General features: G+C 40.3%; 1 protein-coding gene across 5 annotated transcripts in view; it reads left to right on the top strand.

Moving 5' to 3' along the window:
• The window catches only part of SATB1 (SATB homeobox 1), a 97,355-nt gene that overhangs the window by 14,603 nt on the left and 68,628 nt on the right, over positions 1–14,124 (top strand). For 2 of the 5 annotated variants that reach the window (XM_014789847.2, XM_087430603.1), the window contains exons 1-3: positions 5,661–6,672; positions 9,340–9,574; positions 13,315–13,491. In XM_014789847.2, the coding sequence (XP_014645333.1) occupies positions 9,364–9,574; positions 13,315–13,491 (388 nt within the window). In that variant the 5' untranslated portion in view covers positions 5,661–6,672; positions 9,340–9,363. Of the gene's footprint in view, positions 1–5,658; positions 6,684–9,339; positions 9,575–13,314; positions 13,492–14,124 lie in introns of those variants that run through there. The other 3 variants (XM_087430600.1, XM_087430602.1, XM_087430601.1) reach the window with 3 other exon arrangements.

Genomic DNA, 14,124 nt, shown 5'->3' with positions numbered 1-14,124 from the left:
TATTATTCCAAATGTACCACAGGACCTTTCAAATACAGACATGTCTCGAAAGTTGTCTTAAATTTGTGTGAGACGGCACATAAGTCTCATTCCATGCAGCTTTACAGATCTATGGGCTAATTCTAAAATGGAAAATGATTTCAATATAGACATCATTAGAATGTCTGAAAACCATTCAGCGCCTCTAAGACTCCTGGCTAGGTCCCTGGTTTCCTTAGTCATGTTTTATAGAAGTTCTGTAGATAAGTGCTGTCCAGTAGAACTTTCTGCAGTGGTAGAAGTGTTTTGTAATCTACACTGTCCAGTAGGATAGCCACTAGCTACATGGGGCTATTGCACACTTGAAATATAACTGAGGAACTAAATTGTAAATTTTATTTAATTTCAATTAATTCAAATTTAAATGATATAGCCATCTTCCCCACTGTTACTTCCTTCTCACTTGTGCAATCTCTAAAAGGAATTGGCATTGCATTTACCAATGGAAGTTGGTTGCAAGTGACACGGTGAGCTTTTTGCTGTCATTTATTTATTCATAATGTAAATATTGCAAGGATGGTGTATGAATTCCTGATAATATGTCAGCAAGCAAGACAGTCTCTGCTCTCATAGGGCTTACAGTCTGGTATGGGAGACATTTATTAAGCCAATGATTATCCAAATTGTTAATTGATTAAGACTGCGATGATTGTTACAAAGGAGAAATGCAAGAGGCTATGAGAGTATAAAACGGGGGCCATACTCTTCTGTGAGATTAGTCAGAAAGTTTAATCAGAGTTCTGTTTATTCACTAAACAAGAAAAGCATGAGGCAGCTTCCCTTCCCCAAGTTCAAGGCTGGGTCAGGCTGGCTGCAGGACTCAGGGCTCTCCGAGGAGGGCAGCTAACGTGTACTATGTCATGACCTCCAAAGATGTGGGGTCTGTCTCATTAAGCTGCATGCAGACACATACTGCAAACTTCTGCACTTGATCAAGTAGATTCTCTTCTAAACTATGCAGTTGTGATGATGTCAGTCACAGATAAGATGTGAGAAGAAGGGTGCAAATGTTTACAGGATATTGCATTTCCTCTCCAATATATGTTTTGACAAAGTTGTTTGGGCTCCAGCCCCAGCTTTTTCCTCTCTGCTCTTACAAATTTGTATTTGGTCCATTCAAGAAATGATGTGGAAATCAGTCCTGACATCCCAGACAGACAAAATGAGACACATGACAGCAAAGCATATGGCTCAAAGAGACATCCTTATATGGCCAACAGAGACCATTTTCCCAGAAATTCATATATGGAAAATACCACCTGCAGCTAAAGCCAAAAACAAAGAGTTCACACGACAAAAAGAGCAATATGCTACGTAAATTGTGCTGTTTTAAGAGTGGAGAGAGATAGCCAACTGTATTTGAATTTAAAAAGTTAGGGGAAAAAAAACCAAAAAAAAAAAAACAACCCATGTCCTTAGAAAGTGCTATGGTGGTAAGCACTGCTTTGCTAACACAGTCACTGGCGGAGTTGCCATATCTTAAAAGCGTTCAAATTCTAAATGCTTTCTCTGTTTATTACAAATGTATGTGCTATTCAGAACTCTGAATGTGTTTTAATGCTTTCAGATATCTGCCTGCATATTTATCTTAATACGGTGCCATCTGAAACATGCAATAGTCCTTCCGTTATTAAGTTTTTTAAAAAATCTTGTGTATCTGTTACAGTATTTTATCTTTGCTACCTTTGTGTAGCCAGTCTGAATGCCTTCTTGTGTGATAAAAAATTGATACACTCTGTTCTAACTGTACATCCATGTTAAATAGTTCATGTATTTGACTTGCAATATTTCATGTTCCTGATGTTTTCTATTTTGATAGCTAGATTTACAAAGTTTATTTTGTTTTTTTTCTATACTTGCTTACATCTTTATTGCCAAATATAAGATGCCCGTGTAGAACAAATTGCTGTTTTTCACCCTCCACCATGATAGTTTATCCTCACATATGCCTAGGAGGTGGTATTTTCCCAATTATCTTTCTTTTTTTCTTCTTTATTTTAACTTGGGCTTACACTGGCCAATGCTCAGTGGCTATAATAAGTATTCTAAGAGGTAGATAATATATAGTGATTAAGTTCATCAGCGAACTGTATGACTTGGAGGGCATAAACGTCCGTGTGCCATTTTACTTATGTCATTTCTTATAATCATATAGTTCTGAAATAAAAAATGTGCTTGAGGGAAATTAGTGTATATATGTGATTAACAGATTCATAATTGTACTATATTGTTATTCTTTATAATAAAGTCATTATTAGATGTCTTTATCCTGATTTATTCTGTTTATCATTTTCCAAAGCCATGTCTATCCTTATTCCATACTTTTATCTTTTGTGTTTGAGAATTAGTTTGTTATTCCTGGATAAAAGGTGCTATTCTTATTTAAAGATTACTGTTTTAATTCCCCTGTTACATTAGCAGTGACCAGGTCATTAGGAGGCTAAGGCAATCAGGAAGCTTTTTGTCTTATTTATTTGTGTAGATGATGGGATAAACATATTACAATATTTTATTCCAATATGTTTTAATATTGATATTTTCAGTAACCCTGTTTTAGATCTTTTGTCTTTGTGCATGTTTTGTTTTGCCCAACAACTTACTTTTTTTTTTAAACATTCATTTTAGGTGAAGTTGCATGGATAAATTTTTTTTTTGGTAGTCCATTATCATTGTTCTTTATTTTTTTATTTTGCTATTGTTTGTAAATTTATACAGCATGATATTAGAATGCACTGTCCATTCTGAAAATCAGGCAGGTTTCAGGGAAATGTGTCAGGCATCACCAGTTTGAAGCAACTATTAAAATATCCATCTTGGAAATTCCCAATTTAACTTATCATATTGCAAAAATCATTGTCATTATAGACATAATTGATATCTTTGTTTTTCTTTTAAATGTCAAATTTTTTTTTTTATATAAGTGTAAGTACTTCCATCCACAATACCAACTCGGACACCAGCGCTACTTTTTGCCATGTTTGTATATTTCCTTATTGATTATATTTCTTATACTTTAATTAAAATATCCTCCTCCATATTTCCCCACATTTCAACTTTTAAAAATGTGGTTATCACGTGGGCTTTTTAGTAAAACTTGCCTTACATTTATTTTCTTGTTTTTGATGCTGTGTTGTTGTGTCTTATTATCACATGTTCTTTCTTTGGCTTAAGGCTTGGATTTATAAGTGCCAGAATTCACCGTTGCCTTCCTTGATTTTGACTAACCTTTCCGTTCGTGGGTGAAACCTGGGTGCCATTAGAGTGATATATTTTCATTGTGTTTCTCCTAAACTTGTTCTCCCCAGGAGGCCATTATTTCCTATACTTTATCTTCTGTTTTACCTTCTGCTTTTCTTAGATTTCTAATGTAAACAGTGTCTCTAAGAGTGTATTGGTAGCTTTAAAGAGCTTAATTTGCATATTTCCCTCTTATCCCAGTACTTGTGCTAACTTGTTGCTTTTTTTATGTGTAACAAAATGTTTATCTGATTGATTTTTCTCTTTTCTCTACTAGAGTATTCTGAAAAATAATTCTTATAACATTTTTGTTTTGTTTAATGATTAACTGCCTTCAGGGAGCTAAGATGTTAGTGCTAAAACCTAATCGATAAACGCTGCATCTCTATTTTGGGCAAGATTGTAATGTTCTCCATTTTTAATAGGAACTATATTTAATAGATTATCTAAATAATCGAATCAAAATTATGTATGACCATTTGTCTAACTGGGTAATTTACCCTAGATTACAGCAGAAGTATTTATTGCTACAACAGATGTTTTTACCCATCTAAACTTTCCTATCTTTTGTCCGGTGTAAATCAAGAATGGTGGCATCCTCTCCTTTGTAATAACAAGTCAAGTCTCTTTCAAGTGACCCAAATTTTAAGTCGGTCACTATGAGCCACGTATTCTTTCTCCAACGTGTTCTATAGCTCACAAGTGAGGGAGTTTTGAACCAACCTCTGACCAGTACAGAAAACTCTTACTCGGGTCTTTTTTAACGTTGGCTCTTAATAGTTGAGGATTCATCCTCCTTTGAGGATAGATATTTATGCGAGCGTTTCAAAGATCCAGGCCTTTATTCCTCTGCAGACGTGTCTGCACCCTCTGCGTGCCTCCGGAGGGATCTACCTCCCGATTGTCCCCTTCAGCCACTTCCTGAAGTCCCCCTACCTCAGCACTCAGCGCCTGTCACCTGCGTGCCCAGGCCCCTGTCCCACGGGGCCGGTGCGTCCTCCCTGCCTCGCCTGTCCCTCGGGTGCCCGCCTGCGACGCTCCCGACGTATTCCTTTTTGTGGCTTTTGTGGCGCGTGGGTGGGTGGTTAGTTTTTTCCCCTGGCCCTCGCCCCCTCCACCCCATCACTTTCATCCCCCCCGCACCCCCGCCAGTCCTGCCCCTCCTCCCGCCCCGCTGACTGTCGCACACCTGCCCCTGCCGCCCGCGCGCCGCGCGCTCCCCTCCCCGCCGCGGCGGCCGCTGCCAGGGAAGCCCCCTCTCCTCCTCCCCCCTGCGCCCTCCCCGCGCGCCTGGCGGCGGCCGGCGCTGGCCCTCGCGCGGCGCCCTGTTATTCTGGGTATTGTGTGTAATAAATGTCGGGCCGCCTCACTCTAATCAAGCTCATTACAAATTCTTGCGCGCCCGGGGCCGGAAATCGTGCGCTCCCCCCCCACCCCTTCCCTCACTCATTCACTAGTTACTTGTCTTGCTGCTTTTTAACTCGCCGCCCCCGCCCCCTCCCCCAATCCCGGCCCTCCAGCCCGGGTTTTAATCCCCATCCCTTTTCCGCCTTCTCCTTGCACCCTGCCCCCCCGCCCCGCCGCCTTCTTCCTCCGCTCCGCACCCCCTTCCTCCTCCTCTCGCTCCCCCCTCCTCCTCCGCCGCCGCCGCCGCCACTTTCTCGCTCGCTCCCGCTCCCCGGACGCGGCGGATGAGCCGGCCCCGCTGGGGAAGGGCTCGGGGCGGCGGCGGCGGGCGGCCGGGAGGAGGCTGCGTGCTCGGGGCTGGGGCTGCGAGCGGGGTGATTTTGTATTAAAATGAGGAGGAGGAAGAAGAGGCAGCCACAGCGGCGGCGGCGGCGGCAGCAGCAGCAGCGGCGGGAGCGGCGGCGTGGAGGGCTGCAGCCCGGGCGGACGCGCGGAGCCGAGCTGGGCACGGCGGCGGCGGCGACAGCGGCCGGGATGAGTCAACTCATAATTTAATGGGGGCAGAGGCGGCAGCGAGGGGGAGAGCGAGCGAGGGAGAGAGCGAGCGAGGGAGAGAGCGAGCGAGCTGCAGCCCCGTCCGGGGACTCGCGCTCACACGCACGCACACACACACAAACACACACACACACCTCTCCCTGTGCCACCCAGCAACAACCGGCCTCGTCACAACAACAGCAGCCACAGCCGCCCTCTAGCCTGCCCGGGGACCGAGCATAAAGCCGGGGCGACTCCAGAGGACGCTTCCCACCCCCCTCTTTCATCTCGGGAAACTCCTCATCAGTTTTGTTGGGGTTTCTGGGTTTCTTTTCCCCCCAAGTCCTCGTCCCATTGTGGGGCTTGTTGTTTACCTCGGACTCTGGCGGAGTGAGAGCTGGGCGACTTTTTGGGGGGAGGGGGCGGGGAGTCTGTCGCCGCCGAGGCGGTGGAGGTGGCTGGGGGTGCCTTCCGATTCTCTCCCCCTCCCCCCAGACCCTCTTTCTGTCGCCCGCACGCTCGGCTCCCCAGGCGCTCACAGCCCGCGTCAATGGGCAGGGAGAGGGTCCTCGGGGCTGTCGTCAGCGAGGGCCGAGTCAAAAGTGGCATTTTAGTGCCTTTCCGGGGCTTTTTTCGCGACCTTCTGCCCCCCACCCTCGCTGTCCCTCGGTAGATGCCCTCGTTGGGGGTGCGAGGCTGTGGGAAGAAAGTTTAAGGTTTGTTAATATTAGTCGCAATTGTTGGGGAGGGGGTGGGGGCGATTGGAAGGAGGCGAGGTGGCCTTCCCCTCTCTGCGTTCTCCGGGGTTATTGGACAATAATATTACAAGTGACAGCCAGAAGTAGACTTTCTGTCCTCACACCGAAGAACCCGAGCGAGCAGCAGGGAGGGAGGGAAGCGAGGGGACCTTTTTTCCTTTCTGGAGACCTTGTCCGCAGTGATTTTTTTTTTTTTTTTTTAAGAGAATCCTCAGTCACCACCTCGCCTCCCCAGCACCACCACAGTGTACAGCTCATAACGGGTTTTGCTTTGTTTTTACGATTTTCCCCCCAACGAATCACTTGTCAGATCAATTTTATCTTCTCCCTCCTCCCTACTTCCCACTCTCCCCTCCTCCCCCATCGAAAACCCCGTTCTCTGAGGTTAGACATTTTACAAACCATATATGTTGTTTTTCGAATTGTGATTTTTTTTTTTAACCCCCCTCTCCCATGGCTACTCTTCTAGACGTTTATTTCTGCCCTTCCCCCGCTTAGGGGGGCGGGGGTAGGGGAAGAGAAAATAATACAATTTCAGGGGAAGTCGCCTTCAGGTCTGCTGCCTTTTTTTTTTTTTTTTTAATTAAAAAAAAAAAGGACATAGAAAACATCAGTCTTGAACTTCTCTTCAAGAACCCGGGCTGCAAAGGAAATCTCCTTTGTTTTTATTATTTATATGCTGTCAAGTTTTGAAGTGGTGAGTTTCAGGTCGGTTTTGCTAATTTCACTCAGTAAAACTGCAGTGTTTCTGTTTCTAGATAGTACTTTGCTTCTTTGTCTCTTTAAAAGGTCACAGTGAAAGCTTGGCCTGGATCGTGCCGGCCATATGGAATGGATAAGGGCACAATCTCTTAAAATGTGATTATGGGGTTCTGTGGGGGCGAGGGAGGCGATCCAGCAAGGAACTCGTTGAAAAGGATCCCACATTGCAAAAAATAGGTTCCTGGAACCTGAATTTCGTGCCTTTCTTTTTCTTTTTAGAGGAAATAATTGCTGTGTCTGAGTTCACTGTTTTGTTCATTAGTTATCATATATGGACTTAGTTTATGGACAGGGAAATGGGATTTTGAGAAAGTAGCTTGCTTTCTGTGTGCCATCCAGACATTACACTAAAATGGGTTTTAAAATGTGTAACTCAAAAGAAACTCTTGAGCCTGGCATCTGTTGAGACCATAGTTAGTTCCCCGGGTGTCAGTCCAGCAGGCCCGATGGAGGCTGCTCTTTGCAATTCCAAACTGAGGTTTGGTGAACTTTAGCTTTGGGCATAGAGTTTAAATGAATAAATTGGGTGTTTTATGTGCGTGTAATTTTGCTTTATAATGTAAAGCTTTTTACATGATGACTGAGTGTTTAATAGATGCATATAGGTGGGTATTCGAAGGACAGTTTTGCATGACCTATATGATGTTTTGATTGTCAATACATTAACTAAATTATCACTTTCATTTGCTGTACAGTTTATAATGCTGTCAAGCCTCATGACTACTTAATATATTTTGTAGCATTAACTTTGATGCTGTTGTCTACTTTTTTCTCTCTTACACTGCCCCACGGGTTATGTATTTTCTTTTCAAATCATATGTTTTAAAATTCATCTTCTGCTCTAGGGTAAGGCAACCAATTTCAGAAAAAGCAGCTCTGTATTATAATCCACATGAAACATTATAAAGAGTGTTTTGAATAAGTTAATAATCATCACTCTCTAATTTTGGCTTTAGAATGCAGTTTAATATAATGGAAAAGACTAATCTTGATAAAAAGTGGTTAAAAGAGGCACATTTATTGTTAATGAACCTCATAACCGAAAACAGATGGGACCGCGATCACGGTAAACCTTTAGTTCTCAGCGTGCCACCCTGGAGTACAAGGATAAATAGCCATTATTTCTCAAACTTTATAGTTCTTCAATTGGCATTCTTAAGGTTGCTTTTAAACCTAAAGATTACCATTGCTCCCCCCTCTCCGTTCACCTCTTTTCTTGATTATAATGGACAAAGTAGTCTATGGTTAAAACAGAGGACAAAAATGGTTACAGAAAGGCCGGGCTAATACAAGCTGGCTTTCAACAAATCTGGATCTAAAGAGTTTCTTCGGTATATATATATTTTTAAACTACAAGATATGTCAAATTACCAGACAGCTGGAAGAACATGGTAACTATCATATTCACTCTGGTTTTCCTAAATATGATCCTCTCCCCCTTTGTATTACTAAGCTCAACACTTCAAGTACTATGAGAGTTCATAAAATAATTTTAATCACCTGTTCTTATCAATTCCACTTAAAACTGTATTTTAGAAGAGACTGTGATATTGTGCTAATTGCTTTATTTTAAACAGTATAAAAATTGATGTCCAGTGTATAAGTGAAAATAATTATCTGTTCATTTTTTTCTGAAGTTAGTTAAAATGTTGACTTCATTATATACTGAGATTATTTTTGAACACTAGCAATTGTGTTTGACCAAAATCATCAAGATTTTTTTTAAAAAGTGAGTTTGGTACTTCAGTCTAATGTGTATTTCACAAAGTATTTTCAAGTTTTTTGCTATTTAAATTGTTAACAGCATTCTATTACTAACAAACACCCAAATATTAACTCTAAAAAACATGAGTTGTAATGCTTCAGTATCTGGAATATTTGAAGAAATCCTCCTCTTCTCTCCATTTGCGTAGGGGTGAAATGATCCAATCACATGTTTGAGCCAAGACTTGGCTAGATCTTTAGCAGGTCACATAACTTGAAACTTTGAGAGTAGAAAACTTTTTCTACGAATTAACCTATAAAGCCAATAGGGAGCTTAAAAAGCAAATGTTTGCTACTTTATTTTGAGGTGTGGTATATATATATATTTTTTTTTCTTATAAAAATTAAACTGGATGTAAAAATGTAGACATATGCATCAGCTTTAACTAGTATTTTGGACTGTGATAATCTTTCCATCCTGAATAAAGTGTTACTATTGTGTTCTGTAATGAGTATTAATTTTTAAAAATTGGGACTACATAAAGTACAATTTGTTATTTTCTTTCTAGCTGTACTTGTGGTAATTCTTGTTCTGAGAGTAAGCCTGTTTCCCCCAGTTAGTTTTGTTTGTAGGTGACAAATTACCTTTTTATTCATGTGTGTTAGTAAGGTTTCCACAAATTATTCTGTTAACTTGAATGGGAATGTAATACTGTTATCTAGATATATAGTAACATTGGCATTATATTATGTATCTAGTTAAGCAGTCTTAGAAATACATAATATTTGTGGAAAGAGATATCTAGGGGTAAAACATTTACATGGTGTATATATATATATAGAGAGAGAGAGAAACCCTCACCCGATTATAACACGTCTTCTTTTTGAATTCTGGCAGGTGATCTTTAGAGGGTAACTGAGTATGGATCATTTGAACGAGGCAACTCAGGGGAAAGAACATTCAGACATGTCTAACAATGTGAGTGATCCGAAGGGTCCACCAGCCAAGATTGCCCGCCTGGAGCAGAACGGGAGCCCGCTAGGAAGAGGAAGGCTTGGGAGTACAGGTGCAAAAATGCAGGGAGTGCCTTTAAAACACTCGGGCCATCTGATGAAAACCAACCTTAGGAAAGGTAAATACTTTTGAGCCAAATCTTGGAAAGCTGGGAGCCCTTGTGTCTACCCAAGGCTACTTGGTGAGGGGGTGGAGGGCAGAACATGTCTTTCTGTGTTCTTTTCCTTGATTCTCTTTCTGATCTGAAGTTAGTTACATTCCTGGTTGCTGTCAGTCATATTTGAAAGTGTAGGCTCTGTGCTTGAGTGGAGCATCTCACTCTCCTGTAGACTGGCATCATTGGACATAGTGGCTGATAAGGACCGAATTAAATGTAATGGTCTTAGTTACACAAAGCTTCTATTGATAAGGTGTTATTGTGGTAGAGGATATATAGGTGGCTATCACTTAAACTAACCCTGATTAAATTAACTCTGATTAAGAATAAGACACTTAGGTTATGGGAGTACCTCCCTGGCTTTTTCACAGGATTACTAGTTAGCTGTAAGGCAGTTTCAGAGATAATGGAAATCTTATGTGATATGATGTAAAAGTTTTGTTATGTCATTTTTTGTGGTTTGTTTTCTTAAGAGAAAATTCATTATTTAGCAGTGAAAAACCTGATGATTCTAGTTTTTGTTTTGCTATAGTTGGGTATTTTTGATAAAGGAGGGGCAGATTTAGGCAAGTTCGTAAGGGGAGGATGTGTAACTGTATGACTCCTTCCTACCAATTTTATGTTAAATTGATGAAGTTTAACAACTTTGTGTTCAACACTGTCGCTTGTGTAAAGCTGTGCCCATACTGGGTATAACATGTGTGCCTCATAATGGTCTTTATTTTGTCTCTGAATAAGTGTATAGGATTCAGATTTTCCTTACATTTGCTAAGCAAAGGATGAAAATGCCATCTTTTAGCAACTAAGAATATTAAATAGATAAAGTTAGAAGGCAGAGGAATTTCATTGTGTTTGATGCATAACATTTATCATACAATCATTTATTTTTTCCTTGGTTTGGCGAAAACAAAGAATATATTGATCCTGAAATGAACAGACACAGCAGTCCGTATTGTTAGATCTTTATCTATTAAAAATGGAAAAACAGCACTTCAGCAAATTCTTTGGCCTCTACTCATGATTACCCTATTTATTGATTGTTTGCCAAGAATGTATGCATCTTAAGAAAGCTAGGGTAAGAGCATTAAAAATATAATTTATTACGGCTTTTCAAACAGAGTGCATTAATATTGTACTGTGAAGCACTGGGGCTCTATAAAAAAGACTTTCTGACGCCTGCAAACATATAAGTTCCATAAATTCCTAAATAGGAGATTTCAGCTGTCTCTGGTATTATGTGATATTTGCACAGCAAACTTTAATGCCAGGACAGTTTTAGACAAGGATTCTACAGACTTCACTGCTCCTTATGGCAGACGTGCTGTTTACACAGGCTCATAAACCTTCAGCAAAAGCTTCTAAGACTGCCTCCAGGTTTAAATCATGTGGTATTTTTAGCATTCAGCAGTGACCAGTGCACTCCCCTTTTAATGCTGGAAGGTTATAAAGTTGCTGTAGTTGGAAGTCTCGCCAAACACTAGCACAAATAATCAGACAGTTCAGAGAAGGCTCCTGTTCAGCATTACTCCCAGTATCAGGAGGGCAACGGTGACAGTTTGCTAGAAGATTTAGCAGCTAGATTTGGAATTAAATGATACTGTTGTCACTTTATCAATAGCCACCTTTATTATCTACAGGGTACCTCTAAATTTGATCAGTAAAGTCCAGAATAAATCCAATATATTGAAACGCTTTGAAAAACCTACAGTTATTTCATAGATCTAAGGGGCAGCGTAAAGTAGAACACATCTGTATCATCCTATAAGAGGAAAAATCAATGCATAGGTTTTTGTTGTACTAACCCAACTCTTTGAAGACACCAGGACAGAGGGAGGAGAAATCAAAGTACAGTAATTTCACTTCCTGCTCAGATGCTTGTTTTTTTAAGCATTGCATTCACAGTGACTTATTTTTAAAATGCAGTTTAATTGTAGAAAGTTCTCTGCTTACTCCAAACAACAAAATTACTAAAGCTTTTTGTTGGTGGTGGTGTGTTTTTTTTTTTTTTTTTCTTTTTCATCTTATTTTCCATGTGCATGATTTCTGTTTGACAGGTGCTAGATAAAAATTGTGGCTGGGATGAGAAAGCACTATTTCAGAAAAAGGGGTTGGATGTTTTTGTTTATTTGTTTAGGACATTTTGCCAAAGTACCTTCAAGCCAAAGAAGAAATCATCAGTTTGCATATTGCTGTTTTTGCTGTGGTCTCCCCAGGTCTTCTTCTGAGCCCTGACGGGTTCTCTCTCTGGTATAAAACAGCTGAATGAATGACAAGAATATTGGCAAGCTCTGCGGCTTGTTTTTCATGCCTAGCCTGTTGGGTACCTCCGAATGAGTTTGCGAGCTTTTCTAAGTAAACCTAAAGGGGTTTATTTGTCAGAGCTAGGATCTCTTGTGAACAGTTCACTAAAGCTTTGGTGAAGATGCACATGTAGAAAAATGTAGTGGTTTTATTGCCGGCTTTTGTTCAGTGGAAACAAGCAAATAGAGCATTTTTAAAGGGCATTTCTGGTGTCAGTAGGAAATGCTGATTTTTAGCTCTGGTTGGCATGCACCAGACATCTTCAGAAGTTGGTAGTATTCTGCAAGTCCAGAGGGCAGAGCTTATAGAGGCATTAATGTTATAGGACTAATTGGGGATCCTGGGTGCCCTGTTAAAGTAACCATTGTCATCATTTATGCTAAAGATGATACCCTCCTGGCAGCTTGCCACAGTACAGTCAGATGCATCTGCTTTTAACCCTTTTCCGTTTATCACTGGAAGTCTGACAGTGCGCTGCATAAACACCTTGAGGACTACAGCACTCCGCGATTTCAGTTTCTAGAAGCCTCTTTTCTAACAGTGGTGTGGCCTGGGCTTATTAATCATCTGGCTACTGAATTATTAGATTGGATTAAAATAAATAAAGAGAGAACACATCAAATCTATGCAGATTCCTTTATCCTAATATGTCCTGATGAGGCCAGTTTCCTTTTGTCTCTCATTTTTATCCCATTTACTGTAACAAAGATTGTTCATTTTAGAGACATATGGTTACTGTGATATCTTTTTAGTCAGGTAGATTAAATGAGTAGCCATAAAAATAAATCTTATTTATCTACATTATGCACATATTGAAATCATTTATTAGGAGCATCAGTTTGGTTAAGTTTTGTGTTTCTTTTATAGTACCATTAAAGTAAATATCTTTAAAAAGGAAGAAAATGCTAATAATTTTATGGCCAGAGATGATTTGTTTGGACACAAACAGGAAAAGTTTAATATTAACGAAAGCATGTAGGAAGCATGAAAGTGGGTTCTCCTGAAGACAACTGTAGTGAGTTACATTTGCACACTGTGTATCACTCACAGCAGATCAGACAAGGCACTTATTTCTCTCTCATCAGCATTATTATTTGATCAAAAAGGTAATTCTGCATTAACTGATTTTGGAAAATGCATTGTTAAAGCACGGTCCAAGTTACCTTAGGACCAAGTTCACATTCTGTTTAAATATTTCTCTTCCAACTTTAAAAAAATAAAAGAATATATATGTTTGTGTGTGGGTGCCTGTATTTCTGTGCCCCGTCTGCCTTGGAAACGCAGTCTCCCCTTCTCTCACTGTTGTGAAGATTTATTTTCATGGCTTAGTTTTTCCTCCCCCCAGACTGTATTTCTGAAGATTGTTGGTTTGCTTCTCTTTTTCTCTGTCTCTTTGATAGGAACCATGCTACCAGTTTTCTGCGTGGTGGAACATTATGAAAACGCCATTGAATATGATTGCAAGGAGGAGCATGCGGAATTTGTGTTGGTGAGAAAGGATATGCTTTTCAACCAGCTGATAGAAATGGCATTGCTGTCTCTGGGTTATTCGCATAGCTCTGCTGCCCAGGCCAAAGGTAAATAATGCATACGTGGGGTTGGAAAAATTGCTTGGCATCCTTTGTTTACCTTGCAGAGAAAGCGCTGAATATTTTTATTCAAAGGACTGTAGCCTGTGTATTACATTGGTTCCTTATAGACTGTGGCTTTAAAAAATTGGCTTAATTCAGTTTGGTTTAGTTAACACACATTTTGCTCATGTGGAATGTCGAGGTAGATTTTTTTTTTAAATTACTTCAGCTGAATCATTAGTATGCTTATTGACCTTAATAATCTGCTCCACTGAGGACCCACAAGGAAGTGAGGAGCGTATTTGAGCAGATGGACTGTTGAGAGTCAATTTGCATTTATGACTGAATATCTAGTTCTGTTTCTTTTATTCTGTTTCTGATGGTTTTATGGGCTGTAAAGTATTTTTCAATGCTGATTCCCATTGCAATAGAGAATCTTATCTAAATCGTAAAGCTATTTAGAACTGGTTCAGCTATGTCTTATTAGAACTTCCTGTTAAGTTAGGAAAATGTGGCCTATGCGTAGGTTTTATTGATGTGTTTTTATTTCCAAAATAATAAACAACCCTACAGTCATTTACATAATTTCACAATTTGGAAAGCTAAGCTGTGAATATTTTCATTGACCTGCCTTTTAGA

Source organism: Ceratotherium simum, chromosome 5 (genome assembly GCF_057802395.1).
Source record: "Ceratotherium simum simum isolate JZ-2026a chromosome 5, ASM5780239v1, whole genome shotgun sequence".
Lineage (NCBI taxonomy): Eukaryota > Metazoa > Chordata > Mammalia > Perissodactyla > Rhinocerotidae > Ceratotherium > Ceratotherium simum.
The sequence above is the reverse complement of the archived record's forward strand: the minus strand, read 5'-3'. Positions and strand labels throughout refer to the sequence as shown.